A 21,431-nucleotide genomic window follows, 5' to 3' on the forward strand; every position below is an offset into this window, starting at 1 on the left:
AACCGTGCGCCTGCATCCATGCTACCTAAAGTTCAGGGGAAAAAAAAAAAAAAAAGCTAAGGCAAGGCTTTTCATCCAGGCCTCCCCCACCCCCCTAAGATTCCCATCTTTGGCCCGTGCTTCCTGAACTCCCGACATGTTAGAAACACATGAGGGATAACAAATGAGTCTTGAGTTTCCCTATGCTGGTCCCAATGCTATGTTAATTGCAGATTTTGATTCGATTGTAAGTTGTTCTAACCACCTCTCCACTTAAATTTATTGTAATCCATTTTGAGATCAACTTTGGGGAAAGGTGGAATATCAAATGCTCATAAATACACTGTAGAAAGATGCGCAGTATTCCAGATGAGGTCTCACCAGGGAACTTAAAACTGGGGCAACATCACTTCCTTTTTTTTTTTTTTTTTCAGCTGACCATTCCTCTTCCCCAGGCAGCACAAGCACCCTTCTGGCTTTTGCCATCGCTTTCCTCTGCCTACGTGGCCCACCTTAACATCATCAGATATAATCACCCTCAGATCCCGCTCCTCTTGCATGCTTAGAAGATTTTCACCCCCTGGACTACTGCTCCCTTAAAAGGTGAATTTTCAAAACCCTATGCACGCACAAATTAGCTTATACACGGGTAAGCAGTCACTACACTCACATATTTGATATTCTATAAATGTCTAAAATATGCGCATATTTTCACTTTCGCATGCACATATTAAAAAAGGGGTGGTCTAGGGACATTATTGGGTGGGGCCATTTTATATATATATATATTTAACAACATAACCATTACAGAAAAACCCACAGTGGGTAAAGAATATGACGTATAGAATATAAACAGCTGGTACACTAGTGGGTCGGAGGTCAGCACATCACAGATAAACGACACCCATCATTCCATTAATGCACAAGAATGTCTCCACTGCCAATATGGGTTCCATATATATTTTCATAGTTGTCAAAGTCGTCCATGAGGGAAATGACACTTTTTCCATAACAACAATAATCAGCTACCACAGATTTCTAATAATCTATTTAAAGGAGTAGATTTCCAATAATAAACCACCGTTTACATGAACAGCATGTAGTAAATAAGTGCTAAGTATTTTTAAAGATTTAATGAGATCAAAATCATCCCACCTACCCAACAGACATAAAGGGGTTATAAACTTCAAACTGAAACCAAGAATATCTTGTATAAAGTCTTGCACTCTTTCCCCAAAAATCCTTTAAAAATTGCTATTTTAAAAGGCACTCATGCATGCACATTTTCCAACTTACTTGCACATTGTTATGTTTGTTAATTATCTTTCATAAGTGATAATAAACATGTTTATTATGTCATACTAACTGGGTGGGAGGTCTGGGTGAACTGGAGAAAATTCAGGCTGAAGAGCCAGCAGGGTCTTGATGACCTAGAGAAGAATTCGGCAAACTGGTGGACTAATTAGTTAAACTGGTAATTTCACTCGCGTGCATATGTTTTAAAATGCACCAATGTACACATGGAAATCCCAACTTTTACATGCGAAAATAAAATGTGACTTAGTTGCATAACATATGCACGTATATTTAAAAAAATAGATGGGTAAAGTACATGCATTCAATGCACTGAAATTCATGGTTTCAATGTTAATGATAATAGTAGTAGTATTTTATAATATGCGTGCATGTGATATGCACGTTATGAAATACTATGGCACAACTACATGCGTATATGCCACCTAGTTTTTGCAGTTCAAATGCATGACTTTACATTATTTAGTATTAAATCTTGGCTGCTAGACTATTCCTCAGCTTTGCTAGATCCCTCATGTTTTCTACATCTTCCTCGCTTGTCTGCCCTATTACAGATTTTGGGATTGATCCACAAAAGCACAAACCTTTTCCGGCAATCCTTACACAATGTCGCTCCCAAAAAACGTTGAATAGATTAAGAGTGGCTCATCTTTTACTGATGCATGCTATCTTAATAAATTACGGAATGATCATATTTAATCCTGAATAACCCTAAGACTCCAATCTCCCCAGGCAGACTGATTTACCTTAAATTCAGGCTAATTTTGTTTTGTAATAAGGACATTTTTCAAAGTCATTTCTGAAAGTAAAACAAGTTTTGGCATGCGTAAATTGACCATCCGAATATTGTCCTCAAAGCAACTAAAAATATGCGCAGTTCCACAACATGCGAAATTTAGGTGCTCTACTGCTTTGATTTTATGGAAATGCAGTGTGTTAAACTTGCATTTTGTTTCCTGCAGGATTTTTTTATCCTACTTGACTTTATCTTTTACATCTAATGCAACCCTTCCATCAATTTGATCTGCGCTGTTGCGTTAATATAATTTATAGCCCGGCGTCACAATGTTCCATCGGTTATCCTCCTTCCACCATATCTCGAGATGCTTATGATATCTACATCCTTATATTTATGCTATACGTTTTAACTGTCCAGCCATACTATTCAGGCTTCTGGCATTTGCAATCAGACATTTTAAAATACATTTCTTCTTGTATTTCTATTTCTGTCTGTATATTTATAATTCTCTTTCTTTTCACAACCTGCTTATCCCTCAATGCCGAACGTCGTCTGATGACACCAAAGAAATTTCACCCATGCTTGTTCAACATAAAATGGAGGAAGAAAAAAAAAAAAAAAAAAGACTACAGCTACATTTTAAATGGGAAAACCTTTGGGTTTCCGGGTTCCGGTTCATTTTGTTAAATTTATGAAAGAAAAGGACTCTTTCCGCTCCCTGCATTTCTACTTACTGTGAGGGAGCTTTAAAGAGGCGCTCGCACATCTTCCCCTGATGGTTTTCCAGCAGAGTCAGGAAAAAGCTGTTCTCAATGCCTGCCCCGTGGCAGCCCTCCCCGTGGCCTTCCACCTGCACCAAAGACCGATGAGCGTAATCTGTCACCACGTACTTCTCTGAGCTACAGAAAGAAAACAACAAGACACACACATTCCACGTTAGCTCGGGCCACGTGAAAGCAACTCACCTTCACCACATATTCCCTTCGTTTTTGTTTTTTTTTTGTCATGCCACCTGAAGGTTTTACTGCTTTAAGTAATGATATTAGTTAAGGGTCCCAAGAAATCGTCTTACAATTATCTACTAAATGTTAAATGGCAAATCTGTTAAATCAGCGGCACTAACTTTTCAAAACATCAGTTAACCTCTTCTGCAAAGGCCGCAGGCAAAAAATAAATAAATAAATACCCACGCGCTTTGTCCCAGTGCGGGCAGTTTGAAATAAAGTCCCCCCTGAAGCTGTGTGTTGTTGGTTTATATTGTTGCTTCCTGTTACCGTTGTATGTTTTCTGTGTGCTTTTTTTGGATAAGTGGCTTGGAATCTGCCTACATCCTTGGGATCCTGCCAGGTACTTGTGGCTTGGCCACTGTTGGAAACAGGAAACTGGACCTGATGGACCTTTGGTCTGACCCAGTATGGCAGTTTCTTATGTTATGTTCTAAAAACAAAAAAAACAATCCTCTCTTTTGTTCCACCACTCCAACTACATCTTAATAGTAATTCGGGTTATCGGTAAATCCTTCCCTAAAAGTGAGCACAGAGCCTTATTTAATTTCAAAACACTAGAAAATAAATGCAATTGTTGTATTTGTCTTACATTATTTTGGTGCGCTGTACTGTTTTAGGATGAATGATGTAAACCACTTTGGCCTCCTTTTCGGGAGAAGAAAAGGCAATGCAGAAACAGAAATAAATTACAAGAACGTTCAGGGAGATCGGGGGGCACTTAGGCAATGCTCCTGGGCAGGGCGCTCCCAAACAGGCAAATTTAAGGAGTTCGCCTTTTCGGAAGCAACCAGGAAACCGGGGCCGCGACAGTTGGGGCTGGTGGATCAGTTGTGTACATCATGATGCTCTGTTTTTATTTGCCACCCTGCCTAGAATGGCAGATGGGTTACACATTTCTTAAATAAATAAAATGGGATGGATTGTTCATTATCTGTTTTGCAAACTGAACTTAAAATCTGATTTTATTGTAACCTGTCTTTTCCCCTTAGTGAAAGTAGGGGATGGGAGAAGGATCATGCTTGTATCATGTAAACTGCTTACTTTCATGCTTATGTATTTAATTTTATTACCGCCCACCTCAATTAGACAGCAAATGCGCACACCCCTTACGCAAATATATCTGCTTTGAAAATCATCCTGCCCACGGTTACATCAGTTGTGTGTGTGAAAAGTTTTCAAGAAATTTTAAAAAGCCCAGTCTGGGTAAACTTTACCTACATACGAGTCATGCACGTGTAAGTTTACCCACGGATCAGGCAGGCAAGTGCTGTAACAGGCCATGTCCATGGGCAAAAGCAGAGTTTTAACCACGAAAATGCCCTTTAAAAATTACTCTCCCCTTTCCTTTGCTTGTATTTATTTAAATTTAATCAGGATAAAATTGCAAAAAAACCCTCCCTATGCCATGTAAAACATTGTATTGATGCCCCCTATCCCGGGGGAGGCAGGATACAAATATTAGAATGGAACCGAATTACAGCCAACAGATGGCACTGTTACTCTACTGTGTACAAGTCTAACAAAAAGGTTTAAACTGGCTCATTTCCTGCCCAAATGCTGGGGCTGACCGCAGCGCCTCCCTGGGGAGAGCTGAAAGCATGAATGAGTCTTGAACGAACAGGACAAAGACAGTCAGGCCTGTACAGTAAACCGCGCAGGAGAGCCGGCACTTCGAGGCGAGCACCCAGGCACGTCTCCTGGGCGCACGATTCAGTATTTAAATTAGGGCCCACGCTAATAAGGAGGAGCTAGGGACACTAGCGCGTCCCTGGCGCCTCCTTATTGGCGGAAGCGGCAGCTGTCAGTGGGTTTGGAACACGGACGCCGGCAAAATTGAGCGTCCGTCTTCCAACCCACGGGCAGATTTTTTTTTTTTTTTAATAAAATTTTTATTTTTGGGGCCTCCGACTTAATATTGCTATGATATTAAGTCGGAGGGTGCACAGAAAAGCAGTTTTTCTGCTTTTCTGTACACTTGCCCGGTGCCATCTGAAATTAACGCCTGCCTTTGGCAGGCGTTAATTTCTGAAAGTAAAATGTGCGGCTTGGCCGCACATTTTACTTTCTGTATTGCGGGTGAATACCTAATAGGCTCATCAACATGCATTTGCACGTGATGAGAGCTATTAGTTTCGGGGGGGTTGGCCGTGTGTTTTCCATGTGCTATTATTACTCCTTACTGTATAAGGGGGTAATAATAGTGCGTCAAAAATGCACGTCCAAACGGGGGCTTGGCTGAGCGCACCGTTCTGTATTGGCCTGAAGGAGGGGGACATTTTCAATCTGCAAGTATTAGGACAAAGACAGCGCCTACATTTTACCCGTACACCTTGCACTGGTTCTGAAAGCGGAAGTAGGCTTGGTACTTTTACTCTTAGAAAGTTACCGTGAGTATGAAGCACACGCAGTCACTTGTACCTGCTTTTTTTTTTTTTTCCTGCTTGCAGAATTTTGTTTGAGAAGTCTGGGCATAGGTTTGGAAATGCAAGCTGTGCGTATGCTTTTCCTCCCCTGACCTAACATAAGCCCCAGGAACGCCTCTCCTCTCAATTTGGCTAAACACCTTTCGTTATGGATCAACACACTGAAGGTGGGCAATTTTCACAAACCCAGTAACGTGGGTAAGCACAGGGGCCATAGCCCCGCCAAAATCTTCTCCCTCCCCCCTCCCGCAGAATCGCCGGGGGGGGGGGGGCGGTCAGGCAGGAGAAGGAAGAGAGCAAATGGTGCATCGGCCACGCCCTCCACCTCCGCAGCTCTGGCTCTGATCCGCTGCTTTGATCCGCGCCGGACTCCATACGGCTCCGCAGTTCAAAGCGGCAGTCGGGGCCAGGCAGCGGAGGAGGGAGGAGAACGCGGCCCTGAAGTACCACCAAGCTCATCCTCCTGCCACTGATCAGTGTGGGGAGGTAGGAAGGGATATCGCAGGAGAAGAGAGAGGGAGAGGGGCACGGGAAGAGAGAGATGGGGGCAGGGAAGAAAGCGGACCCTGGTTGATTTGCGCATCTCCCCCCCCCCCCCCCCACCCACCAAAAAGGCGTTCCGCTTCCCTTGGCAATGAAATCTGCCCGCCCCCCTCCCCCGCCCTTTTGCGCACTCTGTAATTACGTGATATCTCTCCGGCACACCTCTTTCTGTGAGTGATCAGCAGGAAGTCATTGAAAAGGAAGAAATAGACGGAGGTGAACCGGGGCTTGATCCCAAACAAACTTCCTTTCTGTATGACCTCGGAGAGCTCCCCCTGCTTCTCCAGGTAACGGGTCTGAGAGATGATGGGAACAGCCTGCGGGAGAGGACATGAAACAGCTGAGGACCCAGTCATGTTATTTTTGCAGGAGGCCAAATTACCAAGCGGGTCAAAAAAAAAAAAAACGCCATGAATATTCTATAAAAATAAAATTATATTTTATAAAGGGGTTTGTTTGTTTTTTTTTAGAATAGGTGAATGCTGGGTCAGCACCAGGGTCTCGGGTGCCCCCTGCTCTGCCATGGGGAAAGTTCCTGGTTTAATCCCAGACTCAATCTTCTGCTACCCTGGGGTCGGCTGGAGCTGGGGAGGCAGCGGCTGACAAGGGGAGTCATTGTCATTGCTTGAGAGTAACACCTGGTAGCCAGATTCAGGGCCCATGATTGACTGTGCCCTCCCTCCCCTCCCCCGGCCCAGCACTGTAATGACCAGACTAGGTATACCGGAGATAGGGGGGGGAGGGATATGAAGTAGGGGAATTAAGGGCTCGTGGCACTAGATCCCAGTCACAGCTCCGACTGAGCAGGAAACCGCCCTCTGCCGCAGAAAAAAAAAAAAAAAAAAAAGAGAGAGAAGGTGAATTTTGAGATGGGATGTGAAGAAAAATAAAAAAAAGAGAACTTGTGAGTCAGAAACATTTGTAGGCCGTTCCAGAGCGCAGCATTAGGAGAAAGATATGCCACCCCTGGCAACTGAGGAAAGACAGGAAAGGAGGGGGAAAAAAAAAAAAAAAAGATGTTCAGGCATTAATTGGGAAGCCTTTCGGGCAGGACCCCCACCTATCATTTCCCGCAGAGTGCGTGCTGAGGGCATCGTAGGGAGGCGCTACTCTCACGGGCCTCCGAGGCTTAAGCAAGTGCCCATGCTTGTCCAACTCACTTTCAGTTTGTCAAACTCAATCTTCTGGTTGATGTGTATGAGCTCCTCCGTCTGCTTCATGCGGCCCACCTCGCTGTTACAGTCCTCAATGATCTGCAAGACGGACGGGGCACCTCCTGAGTGAGAGAGCTGCCCAAGTACTGAAGGAAAATCTTTTTACCGGATTCAAGGAGGAGAGCGGCCATTACCGCTCCCACATCTTCCCCCAAGTAATCCCACCAACTTTTCCACTCTGCTCAAGGAGATAATTTTCAAAAGGATTTATGCACTTTACGCACCTTAAGTGGGCTTTTGAAAATTGCTTTTCAATTGTCGATAGGTTTCATGCACATAAGTGTACGTTGTGTGTGTAAATGGGCTTTTGAATGTTACATTTATGCTCATAACTCCTTTTGAAATGACCTGTGGACTGTACTTTTTTTTTTTGCTTTCCTTTCCTCCTCGTCCCTCCTTAATAAGCCCCTTAAAAGCCTCCTCCTCACCTTACATGCATTAGTACCATTTAAACAATAGGTGCACGCCTGCTGTCCCCACTTCCCCAGCATTACAGGTCCCATTTCTTACCTTAGATACCGACGCCAACGCCTTCATGGCATTCTGCTCGCCGCTGGAGCCTTCCTTTGTCTGTTTCAGTATGTTCTACAAAACAAAATATAGGCTTCCACTAGGCACAGCTTGCTTCCTGGATATTGATATTGTGGTAGCCCCGGGGCTACCACAAGAGAGGATCCCTTTCCCCTCCACGGACAGGGCTACCACAAGAGAGGATCCCTTTCTCCTCCACGGACAGAAAATTGGATCGACGACCGACACCTCCCTACGCAGGAATTGAAAGCATCTACCCGGGGCGCCCATAACCTGGACAGAAGTGCAGCTGGCGTCTTGTGAATGTTAAATTAGAATCTCCGGCGTCAGGAGGGGAGTTTTAGGGTCCCAGGGCGATTTACCTCAATTAGCATCTTGATGCGCGTGATCCTCTGGAAGGGCAGGAGCAGGAAGGACATGAAGGGGAGGCGCTGGCATTGCGGCAGTTCCTGGAGCCGGGTGATGACCGTGGCAAACTGCACGTTCCTCTCCCTGAAATGCACCAAAAGGAGAGCACAGGCGTTGTCATACCGGGTCAGGCAAAATGGTTCGTGGGGCCTACCGTCCTGTCTACGACAATCCAGGTTATCAGAAGAAGTACCCAACAGATCCTAACGGGGAGGGAGATCTAACGGGAAGGTTTGGGGATAAGAGCCGTTGAGAGAGACTGCGTGTCTGGAAAAGTTCTTCGGGGGGGGGGGGTTAACAGTGTGCATGCCTCTGCCAGCTTCCCCTCTCCCCAGGCCATTACCCTTTTCTCCTGCGGCTCAACTCAGCTGCTTTGCGAAACTCAGTGGATGGCTCTAGCTACTGACAGGACTGCCGTTTTCATCTCCAGGCATTTACCTACCTTTGAAAACTGATCTCTGTGCGACGTTCATCAAGTCACCAGATGTCTTCTGTGTTCAAGGTTAGGAGGTCATTTACTAAGCAACACAAGCAACACACGATGGGGCAAAAAAAGTGTTGCTGAAGCCGGCCAGTGTCACTTTGAAAAGGGTGCCACTGAACCTGGATCCCTAGGGGGTAATTCCAGGCACCGCTGGGACCACCGGGTAGATACAGTGATTTGGGAGGGGCAGGACAACTTGATTTTTGGGGGGAAAAAAAAGGGTTGGGGCCAGGCCAGGATTGGAACTGCGGTGTCTATTTTTATACTTTTGCCACTCGAGGGCGTGGCAGGTGATTGGGGTAAAGGGTTTTTAACATAGAATGGAGGGAGAGGGAAAGTCTAGGGCTTGGCCATCTTACATTGCCACGGTTTTTTACCACAGGGAAAGATACCATGGGATTCACTAATCTAGGCTACTGTTTAGTAAAGATGTATTTTTCCCTCTAGACAAAATACCACGGCTTGGTAAATCTCTCCCCTTGGATTGTAAGTTCAATGAATACAAGGGCAGTATATCTTGCACGGTTGCTATGCGCACAACGTAGACAACAGACACAAAAGGCACCACACAGTAAAAACACCCCAAATTGATTTAGCCCTCATCCCTCGCAACGGCGAGACAATTACATGAGGGCACTGTAGGTTTTCTCTTGGTACACCTGGTTCCGTACATAATCCTTATAGACCTGGAAATTGTGCTGCGCATGGTGATGAATAATGTCACAGATATCGCTGATCTCCAAACTCTCATCCACGCGCTCCTCTAGGTCCTTCAGAAACCTGCGAGGCCAGACAAATAAATAAATAATAAAATACCAACTTAAGTGAGACGTCAACCGCACAAGGCGCTGTTCAAAGGAGCTACCGAGCACCGTACCTTCAAAGTTTCCAAGCGATGAACTTTAAAACATCTTTTAATTGTCAGCAGCCAATTTGGAGGACAACGTATTATTGCAGCATGCGCTCATTAGCAAGTCATAGATTAGTAACAATAGATTTCTATCCTATTAACAACATAAGAGCGAATTTCAAACTCTCGCTAGCAACTTGATTCCCCTTCAGGCCGGCTATATCAAAGAGTTGCTTTGAAGGGGGTCAACTTTTCAAAGACGCAGGGATTGTGCCTGCAAAACTGGCGTACACATGCGCAAGTTGCCTGCGTGTGCGGTAAATGAATTTTGAGAAGGGCAGGAGTACGCACTAACTTGCCGCATGGAACAGTATGGGCGTTCCGGGGCACAGTGTGGAAGTATACGTTCATTTACATATTTTGTAAATGGGAGTACAAAGATCCATGCATGCTTTTGTACCTGCTAATCAAGTCGCAGATATTAAATCCTACTTCTCTTTTAATCTACAGTTTTTGGTTAGGGTGGGGGAGTTCTGAGTGATGGAGACGGTGGGTGAACTGGTGAAGGCACTTGGAAGCAAGGGCACGAGCAAGTATTTTCATACATCGCCCAACTTTATAAAATACCTGCTTCTGGGCATAAAAGGAGGGTTATTACACACGTTGCATGTAACGTCAAATATATGCACATATTTTTAATACTTCTTAAAATATTTATATTATACATTTTGTGACTCTTCAAAGCAGATTACATTCAGATACTGAAAGTATTTTTACAAAATATTTTATAAAATACTAGCAAAAAGTACCTAACGTTGCTTGGGTAGTCTGGTCTCTAACATCTTGTGTATGCGTGTGTGCCTCTGCTTGTGTGTATGTGCCTGTGTCTGCATGTGCGTTTGGAAGCCTGTGTATGTGTGTGTGCCCGCCTGTGCGTGTGCATTTGTGCCTGTGGGAACCTGATGAATAGGACTTTGCAGACGGAGTAGAATCTCTTTACACATTGCACCTTCCACGGTTCTGGCCGCCACCTGGTGGCGCAATCTTAAGAGGCACTGACTTTGTTATCTATGTGCTGAGTTATGCACACTGTTGAAAATTATCCTCAAAACTTTGGTCTGATATGCTTTTATTTAGTATGGAGGAACGATTAAAGATCTTGGAGAGAGAACCATACGGTAGAACTGAGGACTAGGAGGTTGACTGGCATAGGGACACCTGGAATGCGACATATTTGGGTCTGCCAAACAAGATTCTTTAACACTTGCACTTGGTTTAAAATTCAGTAGCCCATGAACTCTCAGGCCTAAAGAAGAGATTTTGCCCATCTTGGTAAGCTATCTTTGTCATCGATTGGCAGGTAAAGTTTACATTCAAAGCATTAAGGGGGAAACAGCCCGTATTATTTGCTCAGCTTAATATCCTCATATGTATTAGTGCATACTTTATAGACAAGATTGGGTGAAAGAACATATGTCCTTCTTTGAAAAAGTTCCAGCTCATCGAAACTCGAAAAGGCATCGCTTTTATATACGACTCCAACCCATTGTAATGCCTTGCCTCTGATCCTCTGGCAGGAAAATTAAGTTGCTTACTTCTTAACGGGTGCTCCTCGTGAACAGCTGAACAAGTCAGCCACGCTTGTTGGTGATGTCATCCAACAGCGCCAAAGACAGAAGTGCCACAGCTCTGAGCAAAAACATTTTAGGCTGCCCATGCCCGGTGGCCACGTATATATCTTAGCTCATAAAACTAAGGGACCGAATTTCTGAGAACTCCAAGGGGAGGTGGGAAGGTACGTGTGACTGACCTGTCCTGCTGTCCATGGAGAACACCAGGTGAGCAACTTTATTTTCTCATGGGCAAGCCGGAAAGCCAGTCACATTTGTGGGGATTCCTAAGCTGCAGGTTTATCTTGCAGTCCCCTGCTTTCCAGCTCTCCCAAGTAACCCACCAACCTGGTGATTGTGGGAAGGATGCATCAAACTTTACATGTATTTATTTATTTATTTATTTATTTAAATGTTTATTTTTAATTCATGAAAAGACTTGGCCAGAGCTGCAGTACATCCAAGGCGGTAGCGAGCAGTGAAAGCAGAGTTCCAAATAACTCTTCTGCAATGCTTTCTCTAGACCCTTCATGAAGTTTGTAACCAAAAGTTCACAGAAGACGCTGTCTTTCTTTCCCTGCTACACACTGTGGAAAGCAGCACCAGCACTTGAGATAAACTCTGGGTGTTTGCCCAGGACCTAATTTAGACAAATGAAGAAAAAAAAAAAAACCAAGTAGGTTTTGAACTGGACATAAAAAGAGCAGAGGTATTACCATTTCTGGGCATCGGGTTATGGTAGACAGTTTCCAAGACTGTAGGAGTTCCTGGGCCTACCTCCTCTGAGCAGCTAAAAGAAGAAATTACTATCCTTTCCACAGCCACACAATTAATGCCAGGGTGTCAATGTACAGATGAAGAAGGGCTCCCTGTTCCTGGGAGATCAGGGGTTGGTGAAGGAGGCAGTCAAATCCGCTCTTGGGTAGGGATCAGAGGAAACCAAACCTGCCTGGCCCATTAGAATTAGCATTCCTTCATTCTCCCTTAACTTGGCCAAAGTTTTCAATAATAACAGTATCGAGGGATAGGCCTGCTCCCCATTTTATCAGGAATGCATCTTTTCCCAACCTGAACTGGAAGGGTCTTCCTTCAGCAAAACTCCTGAACTTTCCTGTTGAATCAAGCCATGAAGAGAACAATGTTTGGAGAGCCACAGAACTGAAAGATACCGCCTACCACTTGGACATTCGATGACCATTCATGCGGGCCAAGCACTCTGCTCAGCCTGTCGGCTGCCATATTCCCTGTGCCCTGGAGACAGAGCCCTTCTCCAAGTGACCTATTGCATTCAACTTATTGCCATATTCTGACAGTTTTCTAGACATACAGGCGGATACAGTATGGACTCACTAAAATAAAATAAAAAGTGTCCGTTTTCAGCACCTGCTCTTTGAATGCGCGGTGACGAAGGGGTCACGCTAAAAGGAGGCGCTAGGGACAACTGCATGCCCCTAGCACCTTGGCCCAGGAGAGGTGGCTCTGTCAGCGGGTTTGGAAAACGGACACTCAGTTTCATGGGCGTCCTTCCCTTGTTTGTTGACATAAAACATGGCCACCTGGCTGACCATTTGTACAAGGATAACTCTACTGGACAACAGATGTTAGAAGGTTGATGGCCAGCTGTTTGACCTGCAGCTCCAGCAGGTTGACAAGCAGGCGGCTCTCCCAGTTTAATGGACACAGTGCCACAGGTTCTGAGCCCACTGGGACTGCCTCATTCAAATTTTGTTATTAGAAGCCCTTGGAAAATAGAAGCCATATGGTCAAGCTTCTCGAAAAAGTCCTACGCTGATACCACCTGCCACTTGGAGATGGACTGTAGTGAAGACACAATGTTGATTACTCTCCCCAAGGGGAGAAACACCTTGGCTTTCTTGGAATCGAAATGGGCCTCAAATGAGCTTCATTTGCAAGGAGGGATTCAGACTGGACCTTTGGTAGTTCACCATGAATCCAAAGTATTCTAGCCATTGGATCGTTACACTTAGCGAATGGGGCAAGAGGACAGGATGATCCGCTTGATTAGGTAATCATCCCGGTATGAAAAAATATAGACACCAAGGCACCTCAGATGTGCTGCCACCACTGCAAGGCCCTCGGGAGACCCACAAGGACTGCAGTTGGCTAATAATGATGCTTTGCAATCCCTAAGGGACAAGCGCGCGCTCGTGCCTGCCTGCTATCTGACCTTTCACTGATTTCTTTAACCTTGAGGATATTGGAGAAGAGAATTTTCTTTTCTCGGATGATGATGGTCTCGTCCAGTTCACGGGAGTTCATGAAGTGTTCTGTCAGGAGGGTGAGGGACCTCAGGTAGGAGGCCTCCGAGGTTAGGACTTCAAACATACTCTGCAAGGGAAAAACGCAAAAAAAAGGAGGTAAAAACCCGTCATCATACTCAGACCACAGTCAGAAGCACTCCCATGCCCAAGTTCTGTAGGGATGCCTAATGCCCTCAGTTTGCATTTTACAGAGAGACACGGGAGTCTCAGAGGCACAAAATAAGCAGAATCTTTTGAAAGCACTGAAATACCTCCTGCATTTTGCGCTGCTCGGTGCTCATTTTCTCCAGGATTCCGCTCTCGCGCACGGCCGGCAGCTCCTGCCACAGGGTGTTTTGCGGGGTCACCGACCTCCGGCTCTGCCTGGGGGAGTTCCCGCCATAATCCGACAGCGAGGGCGGGCTCCCAGAGGGGCAGTCAAAGCTGGTGATACTGTTGTTTCGCGGCACAGTCTGGCGCTTTATTTCTTTACGGATGACAGTCAGACGGTACGTCTGGTACAGTGGCTCTGACAGTTGAAAGGAGAAGAGACTTCCCATTACCAAAATTTATTTTATTTATTTATTTATTATTTTTATATACCGACATTCATCTCAATTGAGATATCACACCGGTTTACATTCAGGTACTGTAGGTATCTACAGTGAAGTACTGTAGGTATCTACATATCTACTGTAGGTATCTACATATCTACTGTAGGTATTACATGCAGGTACTGTAGATATCTACATTTGAAGTGAGCCACAACTTAGTGGCTCACTTCAAATCTATATTGATAATAGCGATAAGGTACTCTATATAGTTTTCCCAATTTACTGTATGTTCCCCCTTTCCAAAGTTTGCTCAAAATGGGGTACAAATACCTTACAACAGCACAATCAACAAACAATAAATAGCAAGAAACATTATATATTCTAATAAAGCCAATGAACATAAAATATTTAAAAATATAAACCAATTTCTAAAAATAATTCTTAAAAAATGCTAAAAACTAGGACCACATACTATTGAGGAATTCAAAAGCTTTATTGTAACTCTCTGCTCAATGTAGTGCAATATAGTTCAGTTTAGCTTATAATGATTTTTGCTATGCGTTCTATGAACGAAGATAGAAGCTACTATTTAGATTATAATAAGAATGAAAGATATATAAATAGATTTGTACAAGGTTATACAACAGTAGACCTTTTGGCTCCATGGACAAGATAAAAGCTAATTATAATTGGTAGAAAAGACATATAATGATGTATGACATTTTCCTATCAGTAATAAAATGTATTGTATTTGTAGGTAATTGCAAATAGAACTTAGGTCAGGCTGACCTGTTGATTAATCAGGACCTAAAACCTATGGTATTTGAATAAAATTCAGAAATAACACTGTAATTGGTCAAGTTAGGATAAAATTATTTTAATGTTTTGCTTTATTATGCTGACCTTGTATTTAGAAACATTATATAAGACTGATTGTAATTACTGGATTTTGAGACTGCGCACTAAGAGCCTGTTTGAAGTGTGGTTTTCTCCCATGTAATATTTTTCCTATGTAAATACTACAGGTCAAGTAAACTCGGTAGACTTGTACCGCAACAGATTCATTTTTGTCTATTTTAAAACTGTGGAAAGAATCACCAGGGTCTTTAGTAAATTAGAAAAAGTCTTAAAATCTCTACGCTGGCAAGCCTTAACCCAAAGGCTAGAAAAACTAAAACAGAGGGGTGTTAGCCAGACACCCAAATCCCAGAGATCACACACTCCATGATTAATTATTAAAAGCCTGTAAAAATTAACTAGGACTTCACATGACATCTAAAAGATAAATAATCCTACATTAAATTAATCTCTCAAGGCTACAATAGAGCAATAAAGTAAAGTATTTCAGACTGCAGATATAACAGCTTTGAGCCGTGCTGCCACACCCCTTGGTTATAATGGTAATAAGAACATAAGTTCCCTGTACGTACCAGGATCAGTCCAGACGGTGGGTTATGTCCCCCGTCCAGCAGATGGAGTCAGAACAGAGCTCGAGGGCACCGCCTCATATACCAGCGCACCCTCTGCTGGAGCTCAGTATCTTTCTGACTCCAGCAGATGCGAGTTGGGGAAACAGTGCTTCCCCAGTGTGACAGGATTTGAGTTTGTTTTTCTTACTTTGAGTCTCTCCTGTCATTTATTTCTTTTGTCTTTAACAATTTGGATCAAGATATAAAAAAAAAAAAAAAAAAAAGGTAAAGGGTATTTTGCCTGTCAGTAATTTTGAGGAGGCGTGCTGTTCTGTTCTGTCGCCTCCTGCAGCTTGCTTTGCTTCTGTGCGGGTAAGTGTGTGTTTACCTTTGATTTCAGCTGTTTCTCGCGCTGTGTTTGCCGGGTTAGCCGGCTCCTTCACACGTCCTCCGACGGTCCTGCGGCCCGGCGAACTTTACCTCGGGCCTGGGCGCGCCGGCAGCGAATTTTCTCGCCGGCGCCCAAGGACCAGTCGGCCGGGTGGCGTTGGCCTTCAGGCCCCCCCGCGGTGTTTTTCAGCGTCGGCCCCCCCCGAGGCTTCCCCGTAGCGGCGTCTTTCATTATGCCGCGCCTATCTCGTTGTGAGACCTGCGGCGAGGCAGGGTCTCATATTTCGGCCGAGGGAGTCTGTTCGCGCTGTCTCTCCGATGGGGACACTGCCGCGTTCGGTGCGGGTTCGCGCCCAGAGCCCCTCTCGCCGCAGCCAGGGAAGCGCGGGCCGGCCACGTTCTCGTCAGTGGCGGGAACGGCGGCCATTTTAGATAGGGATCTTACTGAGGTACTCTCTCCGGATGCGGCGGATGCAGTTCGGGGCGCCCCCCGCCTGCACCGAGGCCCTGAGGAGGGTCCCTCAGCCCGGCCACCACAAGGGGATTCTCCTGCTTCGGCTTCACCCGGTCTGCCGTTTTTCGCGCCGGACTTCATTTTGAAGATGCACACAGCCTATCTACAGGGTCTGGCGGACCCGGGGGCTGCTACCACGGGACCTCCGGCATCCAAGATCTCCAAGCTCACGGTCCCCGTCCCCGGGCCCCTGGTTCCTCCTGGCGCAGCCCCAGGGCCCTCATCTGTGCCATCCCAGCCGCTCGCGGTGGGAGGGGCTTTCCCGCCGGGCCCTGACCCCTCGGACCCGCCGGATCCTGCGCATGCGGAGGGACAAGCCGAGGGCGACGACCCGCGAGCCCTGCGCATCTTCCACAAGGAAGAGCTGGAAGATCTCTTGCAACGGACTCTACAGGAACTGGATCTGGATCCACCGCCGGACCCCCCGGCCCCGGTGGCCCCAGCGGTCGCCACATGCTCCAAGAAGGGGGATCCGGTACTGGCTGCTCTTAGGCCTAGGGCCAAGGCTTTTCCGGTCCATGAGTCCTTTCTACAGCTCCTCACCGGGGAATGGGACTTTCCGGAGGCGTCCTTGAGGGTTTCCCGGGCCATGGAGAAATTATATCCATTGCCGGAAGATTTCCTGGATCTCGTCCGGTTTCCAAAGGTGGACTCTGCGGTCTCGGCAGTGACTAAGCGAACTACGATCCCAGTTACGGGCGGCACGGCCCTACGGGACACGCAAGACCGCAAGTTGGAGACGTTCCTCAAGAAAGTTTTTGAGGTGTCGGCCTTAGGGATGCGGGCCGTCATGTGCACCTCTTTGACCCAGAGGGCCAGCCTTCTCTGGGTACAACAGCTTCTAACGTCGCAGCAGTTGCCTCCGGACGAAGCCGCTCAGGCTGACAGCCTGGAGTCTGCCATTGCTTACGGAGCGGATGCCCTACATGACCTCTTTCGCGTCCTGGCTCGATCCATGGTCTCGGTGGTGGCGGCTCGTAGACTCCTGTGGCTCCGAAATTGGGCTGCGGACACCTCCTCTAAGTCGAGCCTGGGATCCCTTCCTTTCCGGGGGAAGTTCCTCTTCGGAAATGACCTGGATCAGATCATCAAGTCTCTGGGAGAAAACTCAGTGCATCGCCTGCCCGAGGATCGGCAAAGGTCTTATCGGGGTTTTGCCTCCACCAGAACCAGGGCTCGGGCTCAACGGCGCTACAGATCTTACCGGCAGACAAGCTCTCGGACAACCTCCAGTAGACCACAGCCGTGGTCGCGCTCCTTTCGAGGCAGGAGGCCCTCGAGGGAGGGTTCAGGGCAGGGGAATACCCCCGCCAAATCTGCTCAATGATGCCAGACCGGCCCACTCCTCCTGCCCGACCATCGGGGGTCGACTCACACAGTTCGTCGAGGAGTGGGTAAAGATTACTTCAGATCAGTGGGTCCTGGACACCATTCAAGACGGCTACGCCTTGGAGTTTGTCCGCCGCCCTCGGGACAGGTTTCTCTTCTCTCCTTGCGGCTCCGACCTCAAGCGGATGGCGGTTCAACAGACACTAGACCGGCTGCAAGCCATAGAAGCTATCGTTCCCGTGCCCTTCGCAGAGGTGGGCTCGGGTCATTATTCCATCTACTTCGTAGTGCCCAAGAAAGATGGGTCATTCCGGCCCATACTGGATTTGAAGGAGGTAAACCGCTCGTTGCGGGTCAGCCGGTTCCGCATGGAGACTCTGCGGTCAGTGATTGCCGCGGTCCACCACGGCGAATTTCTGGCGTCCCTAGATCTGACGGAGGCGTACCTGCACATCCCGATACATCGGGACCACAGGCGTTACCTACGCTTCAAAATTCTTGGTCAACACTTTCAGTTTCGGGCACTGCCCTTCGGGCTCGCAACGGCCCCGCGGACGTTCACCAAGATCATGGTGGTAGTGGCGGCGGCCCTCCGGAAGGAGGGTATACTAGTGCACCCTTACCTGGACGACTGGCTGGTACGGGCAAAGTCTTTCTCTCAGGGACAGGACTCGGTGGCCAGAGTCTTGGAAGTGCTTCGCTCCCTGGGTTGGGTCGTGAACCTCCCCAAGAGTTCTCTCGTTCCATCGCAACGCCTGGATTTTCTAGGAGCAACGTTCGACACACAACTGGGCATGGTCTTTCTTCGTCCGGACAAGGCCATCTCTTTGAGGGAGCACATCCACCGCTTTGTGACCCTGTCGGAACCCACAGCGTGGAATTATCTACAGCTTCTGGGAGTGATGGCTTCCACCATCGACATGGTGCCCTGGGCGTTTGCTCACTTGCGACCTCTGCAGGCTTCACTACTGTCTCGCTGGAAACCAGTGTCGCAGGAGTATCAGGTGATCCTGCCCCTCCCTCAGTCGGCTCGGGACAGTCTGAAGTGGTGGTTGGTTCCTTCTCACCTGGCCCGCGGCGTCTCGCTCGACGTTCCCACTTGGGTGGTGGTGACAACCGATGCCAGCCTCGTGGGATGGGGCGCAGTCTGCGGCCGGAGCGCCACGCAGGGGATGTGGTCCCCGGAGGAGGCGAAGTGGCCGATCAATCGACTGGAGACCAGGGCGGTGCGCTTAGCACTTCAACGGTTTCTACCGCTGGTTCGAGACAGGGAGGTGCGAATTCTCTCGGACAACGCCACCACAGTGGCTTACATCAATCGTCAAGGCGGAACGCGAAGCGAGCAGGTCTCCGCGGAAACCACGCTCCTGATGGAATGGGCGGAACTCCATCTCTCTCGTCTCGCGGCCTCCCACATCGCCGGGGTGGACAACATTCAGGCAGATTACCTCAGTCGTCAGCGCTTGGACCCCGGCGAATGGTCTCTCTCCGCCGAAGCGATGGACCTCCTGGTCCGGCGTTGGGGACCGCCACGGTTGGACTTGATGGCCACAGCTCTCAACACCAAGGCCCCCGCGCTTCTTCAGTCGCAGACGGGAGCGCGGCGCGGAGGGGGTGGATGCCCTAGCGTTACCGTGGCCGGCAGGCCAGCTCCTATATGTGTTCCCCCCCTGGCCCTTGGTGGGCAAGATTCTTCGACGCATCGAAAATCACCACGGTCCTGTGATTCTCGTGGCTCCGGAATGGCCGCGGCGGCCTTGGTTTGCGGATCTGGTTCACATGGCTGTGGACGGTCCACTCCGTCTGAGTCATCTACCACGTCTCCTACACCAGGGTCCGGTATTTTTCGAGCAGGCGGCACTCTTTTGTCTTGCGGCCTGGCTTTTGAACGGCGCCGCCTCCGACGCCGAGGATATCCGGAAGCGGTGATCTCTACGATGCTGAGGGCTCGTAAGCCCTCGACCTCTGTTGCCTACGTGCGAGTGTGGAAGGTCTTCGAGTCCTGGTGCGTCGGTCAGGGGACCCGGCCGACGGAAGCAACGGTTCCTCTGATCCTTCAATTTTTGCAGGACGGATTGGATAAGGGTCTAGCATACAATTCTCTTCGAGTACAGGTGGCGGCCCTGAATGTTCTGGTGCAGACACCGGTTTCTCTGCCCCTCCAAGCGGATATCTCTCGTTTCCTGAAGGGTGCTAAGCATCTCCGACCTCCGGTTCGAGATCCCTGTCCGTCGTGGAACCTTAATTTAGTTCTCCGGGCGCTGGTGAGTGCCCCTTTCGAGCCCCTACAGGATGCTTCCCTCAAGGACCTCACTATGAAGACGGTGTTTTTGGTCGCGATCTCTTCTGCTCGGCGCATCTCGGAGCTCCAGGCCCTCTCCTGCAGGGAACCGTATCTCCGTCTTTCGGAGGCGGGAGTTTCACTACGTACCGTACCGTCTTTCCTGCCGAAGGTGGTCTCCCCCTTCCATTTGAACCAGACGGTGGAACTACCGGCGTTTCCTCCAGGAGAAGAGCGGTCCCTTCGTCTTTTAGACGTCAAACGTGTTCTGCTCCGTTATCTGGAAGCTACCAATGATTTCCGGATTTCCGATCATCTCTTTGTGCTCTGGTCGGGTCCTAAGAAAGGTTCCTCCGCATCGAAGACAACGATTGCCCGCTGGATTAAGGATGCCATCTCAGCGTCTTATATCGGAGCGGGGCGTACGCCTCCTGCGAGCGTCAAAGCTCATTCTACGCGCTCGCAGGCGGCTTCTTGGGCGGAGGCCCGGTCCGTCTCTCCGCAGGAAATCTGCCGGGCAGCGACATGGAAGTCGTTGCATACCTTTGCTCGACATTATCGGCTACACCTGCCGCCTTCGGATCCTGCGCCTTTTGGCGATCAGGTTCTCCGAGCAGGGCTCTCAAGGGCCCACCCGGTTTAGGGAAGCTTGGGTACATCCCACCGTCTGGACTGATCCTGGTACGTACAGGGAAAAGAAAATTATTCCTTACCTGCTAATTTTCGTTCCTGTAGTACCATGGATCAGTCCAGACGCCCACCTCTCTGGGTTTGTGCGCTCCTGCTCGGAATCTTATACGTCTTCTGTCTCTCTTCTTCTCTGGTTCTCTATCAGAGTTGTACAGCTCCTCACAAGTTAACTGGGGCGACCTCGTTTGGGTTCGTGCCTATTCTTTGTTCTTGATGTTGACTTAAGTCAGGTTTTTTGATCCAAATTGTTTTGTTATTGCTCTTTTGGGCTTTGTTATTCATGATACTGAGCTCCAGCAGAGGGTGCGCTGGTATATGAGGCGGTGCCCTCGAGCTCTGTTCTGACTCCATCTGCTGGACGGGGGACATAACCCACCGTCTGGACTGATCCATGGTACTACAGGAACGAAAATTAGCAGGTAAGGAATAATTTTCTTACTTGCCATACTGGGTCAGGCCAAAGGTCCATCAAGCGACCAATCCAGGTCACAAGTACTTTGACCTAAAGCAGTTGTCTCCCTTAAGTTTCTCTTTATCCATTATCGCAAAAGTCTTATTTTTGGGACATCTATAATTGTCAGAACAAACCATTTAGGCTCAAAATGGAAAAGAAACACTTGACGCGTCAGTCGCTTACCATCTTGAAGTCGTGACTCCCAGTCAATCAGCCTTGGGGAAGTGATGCTAGGAGGAGGATACATACAAACGAAAATGTATATATTAATTCTTGAACTCAAGATGGGAGCTATGAAAGCACAGCCAAGTCCTCAGGTAAAGTGGCCCACGCTACCAAAACCTCTGGTCTCTACATCTGATATTTTCAAAACCTTGGCTGGCACATATTTTTAACAAGGCTCTCTATTCTCCCTCTTGTAATTAAATTCTCTTTTGAACCTTGTTC

General features: G+C 47.7%; 1 protein-coding gene across 2 annotated transcripts in view; it reads right to left on the minus strand.

Moving 5' to 3' along the window:
- ARHGEF15 (Rho guanine nucleotide exchange factor 15) overlaps positions 1-21,248 on the minus strand; it is a 31,881-nt gene extending 10,633 nt beyond the window's left edge. The window contains exons 1-9 of one of the 2 annotated variants that reach the window (XM_029580724.1): positions 21,168-21,248; positions 13,636-13,892; positions 13,291-13,451; positions 9,270-9,422; positions 8,113-8,242; positions 7,730-7,804; positions 7,166-7,258; positions 6,168-6,322; positions 2,767-2,931 (exon numbers count right to left, since the gene is read on the minus strand). In XM_029580724.1, the coding sequence (XP_029436584.1) occupies positions 2,767-2,931; positions 6,168-6,322; positions 7,166-7,258; positions 7,730-7,804; positions 8,113-8,242; positions 9,270-9,422; positions 13,291-13,451; positions 13,636-13,892; positions 21,168-21,231 (1,253 nt within the window). In that variant the 5' untranslated portion in view covers positions 21,232-21,248. The remainder of the gene's footprint in view (positions 1-2,766; positions 2,932-6,167; positions 6,323-7,165; positions 7,259-7,729; positions 7,805-8,112; positions 8,243-9,269; positions 9,423-13,290; positions 13,452-13,635; positions 13,893-21,167) is intronic. The other variant, XM_029580725.1, reaches the window with a different exon arrangement.
- Positions 21,249-21,431: the final 183 nt, after the last annotated feature.

Source organism: Rhinatrema bivittatum, chromosome 16 (assembly GCF_901001135.1).
Source record: "Rhinatrema bivittatum chromosome 16, aRhiBiv1.1, whole genome shotgun sequence".
NCBI classification, from domain to species: domain Eukaryota; kingdom Metazoa; phylum Chordata; class Amphibia; order Gymnophiona; family Rhinatrematidae; genus Rhinatrema; species Rhinatrema bivittatum.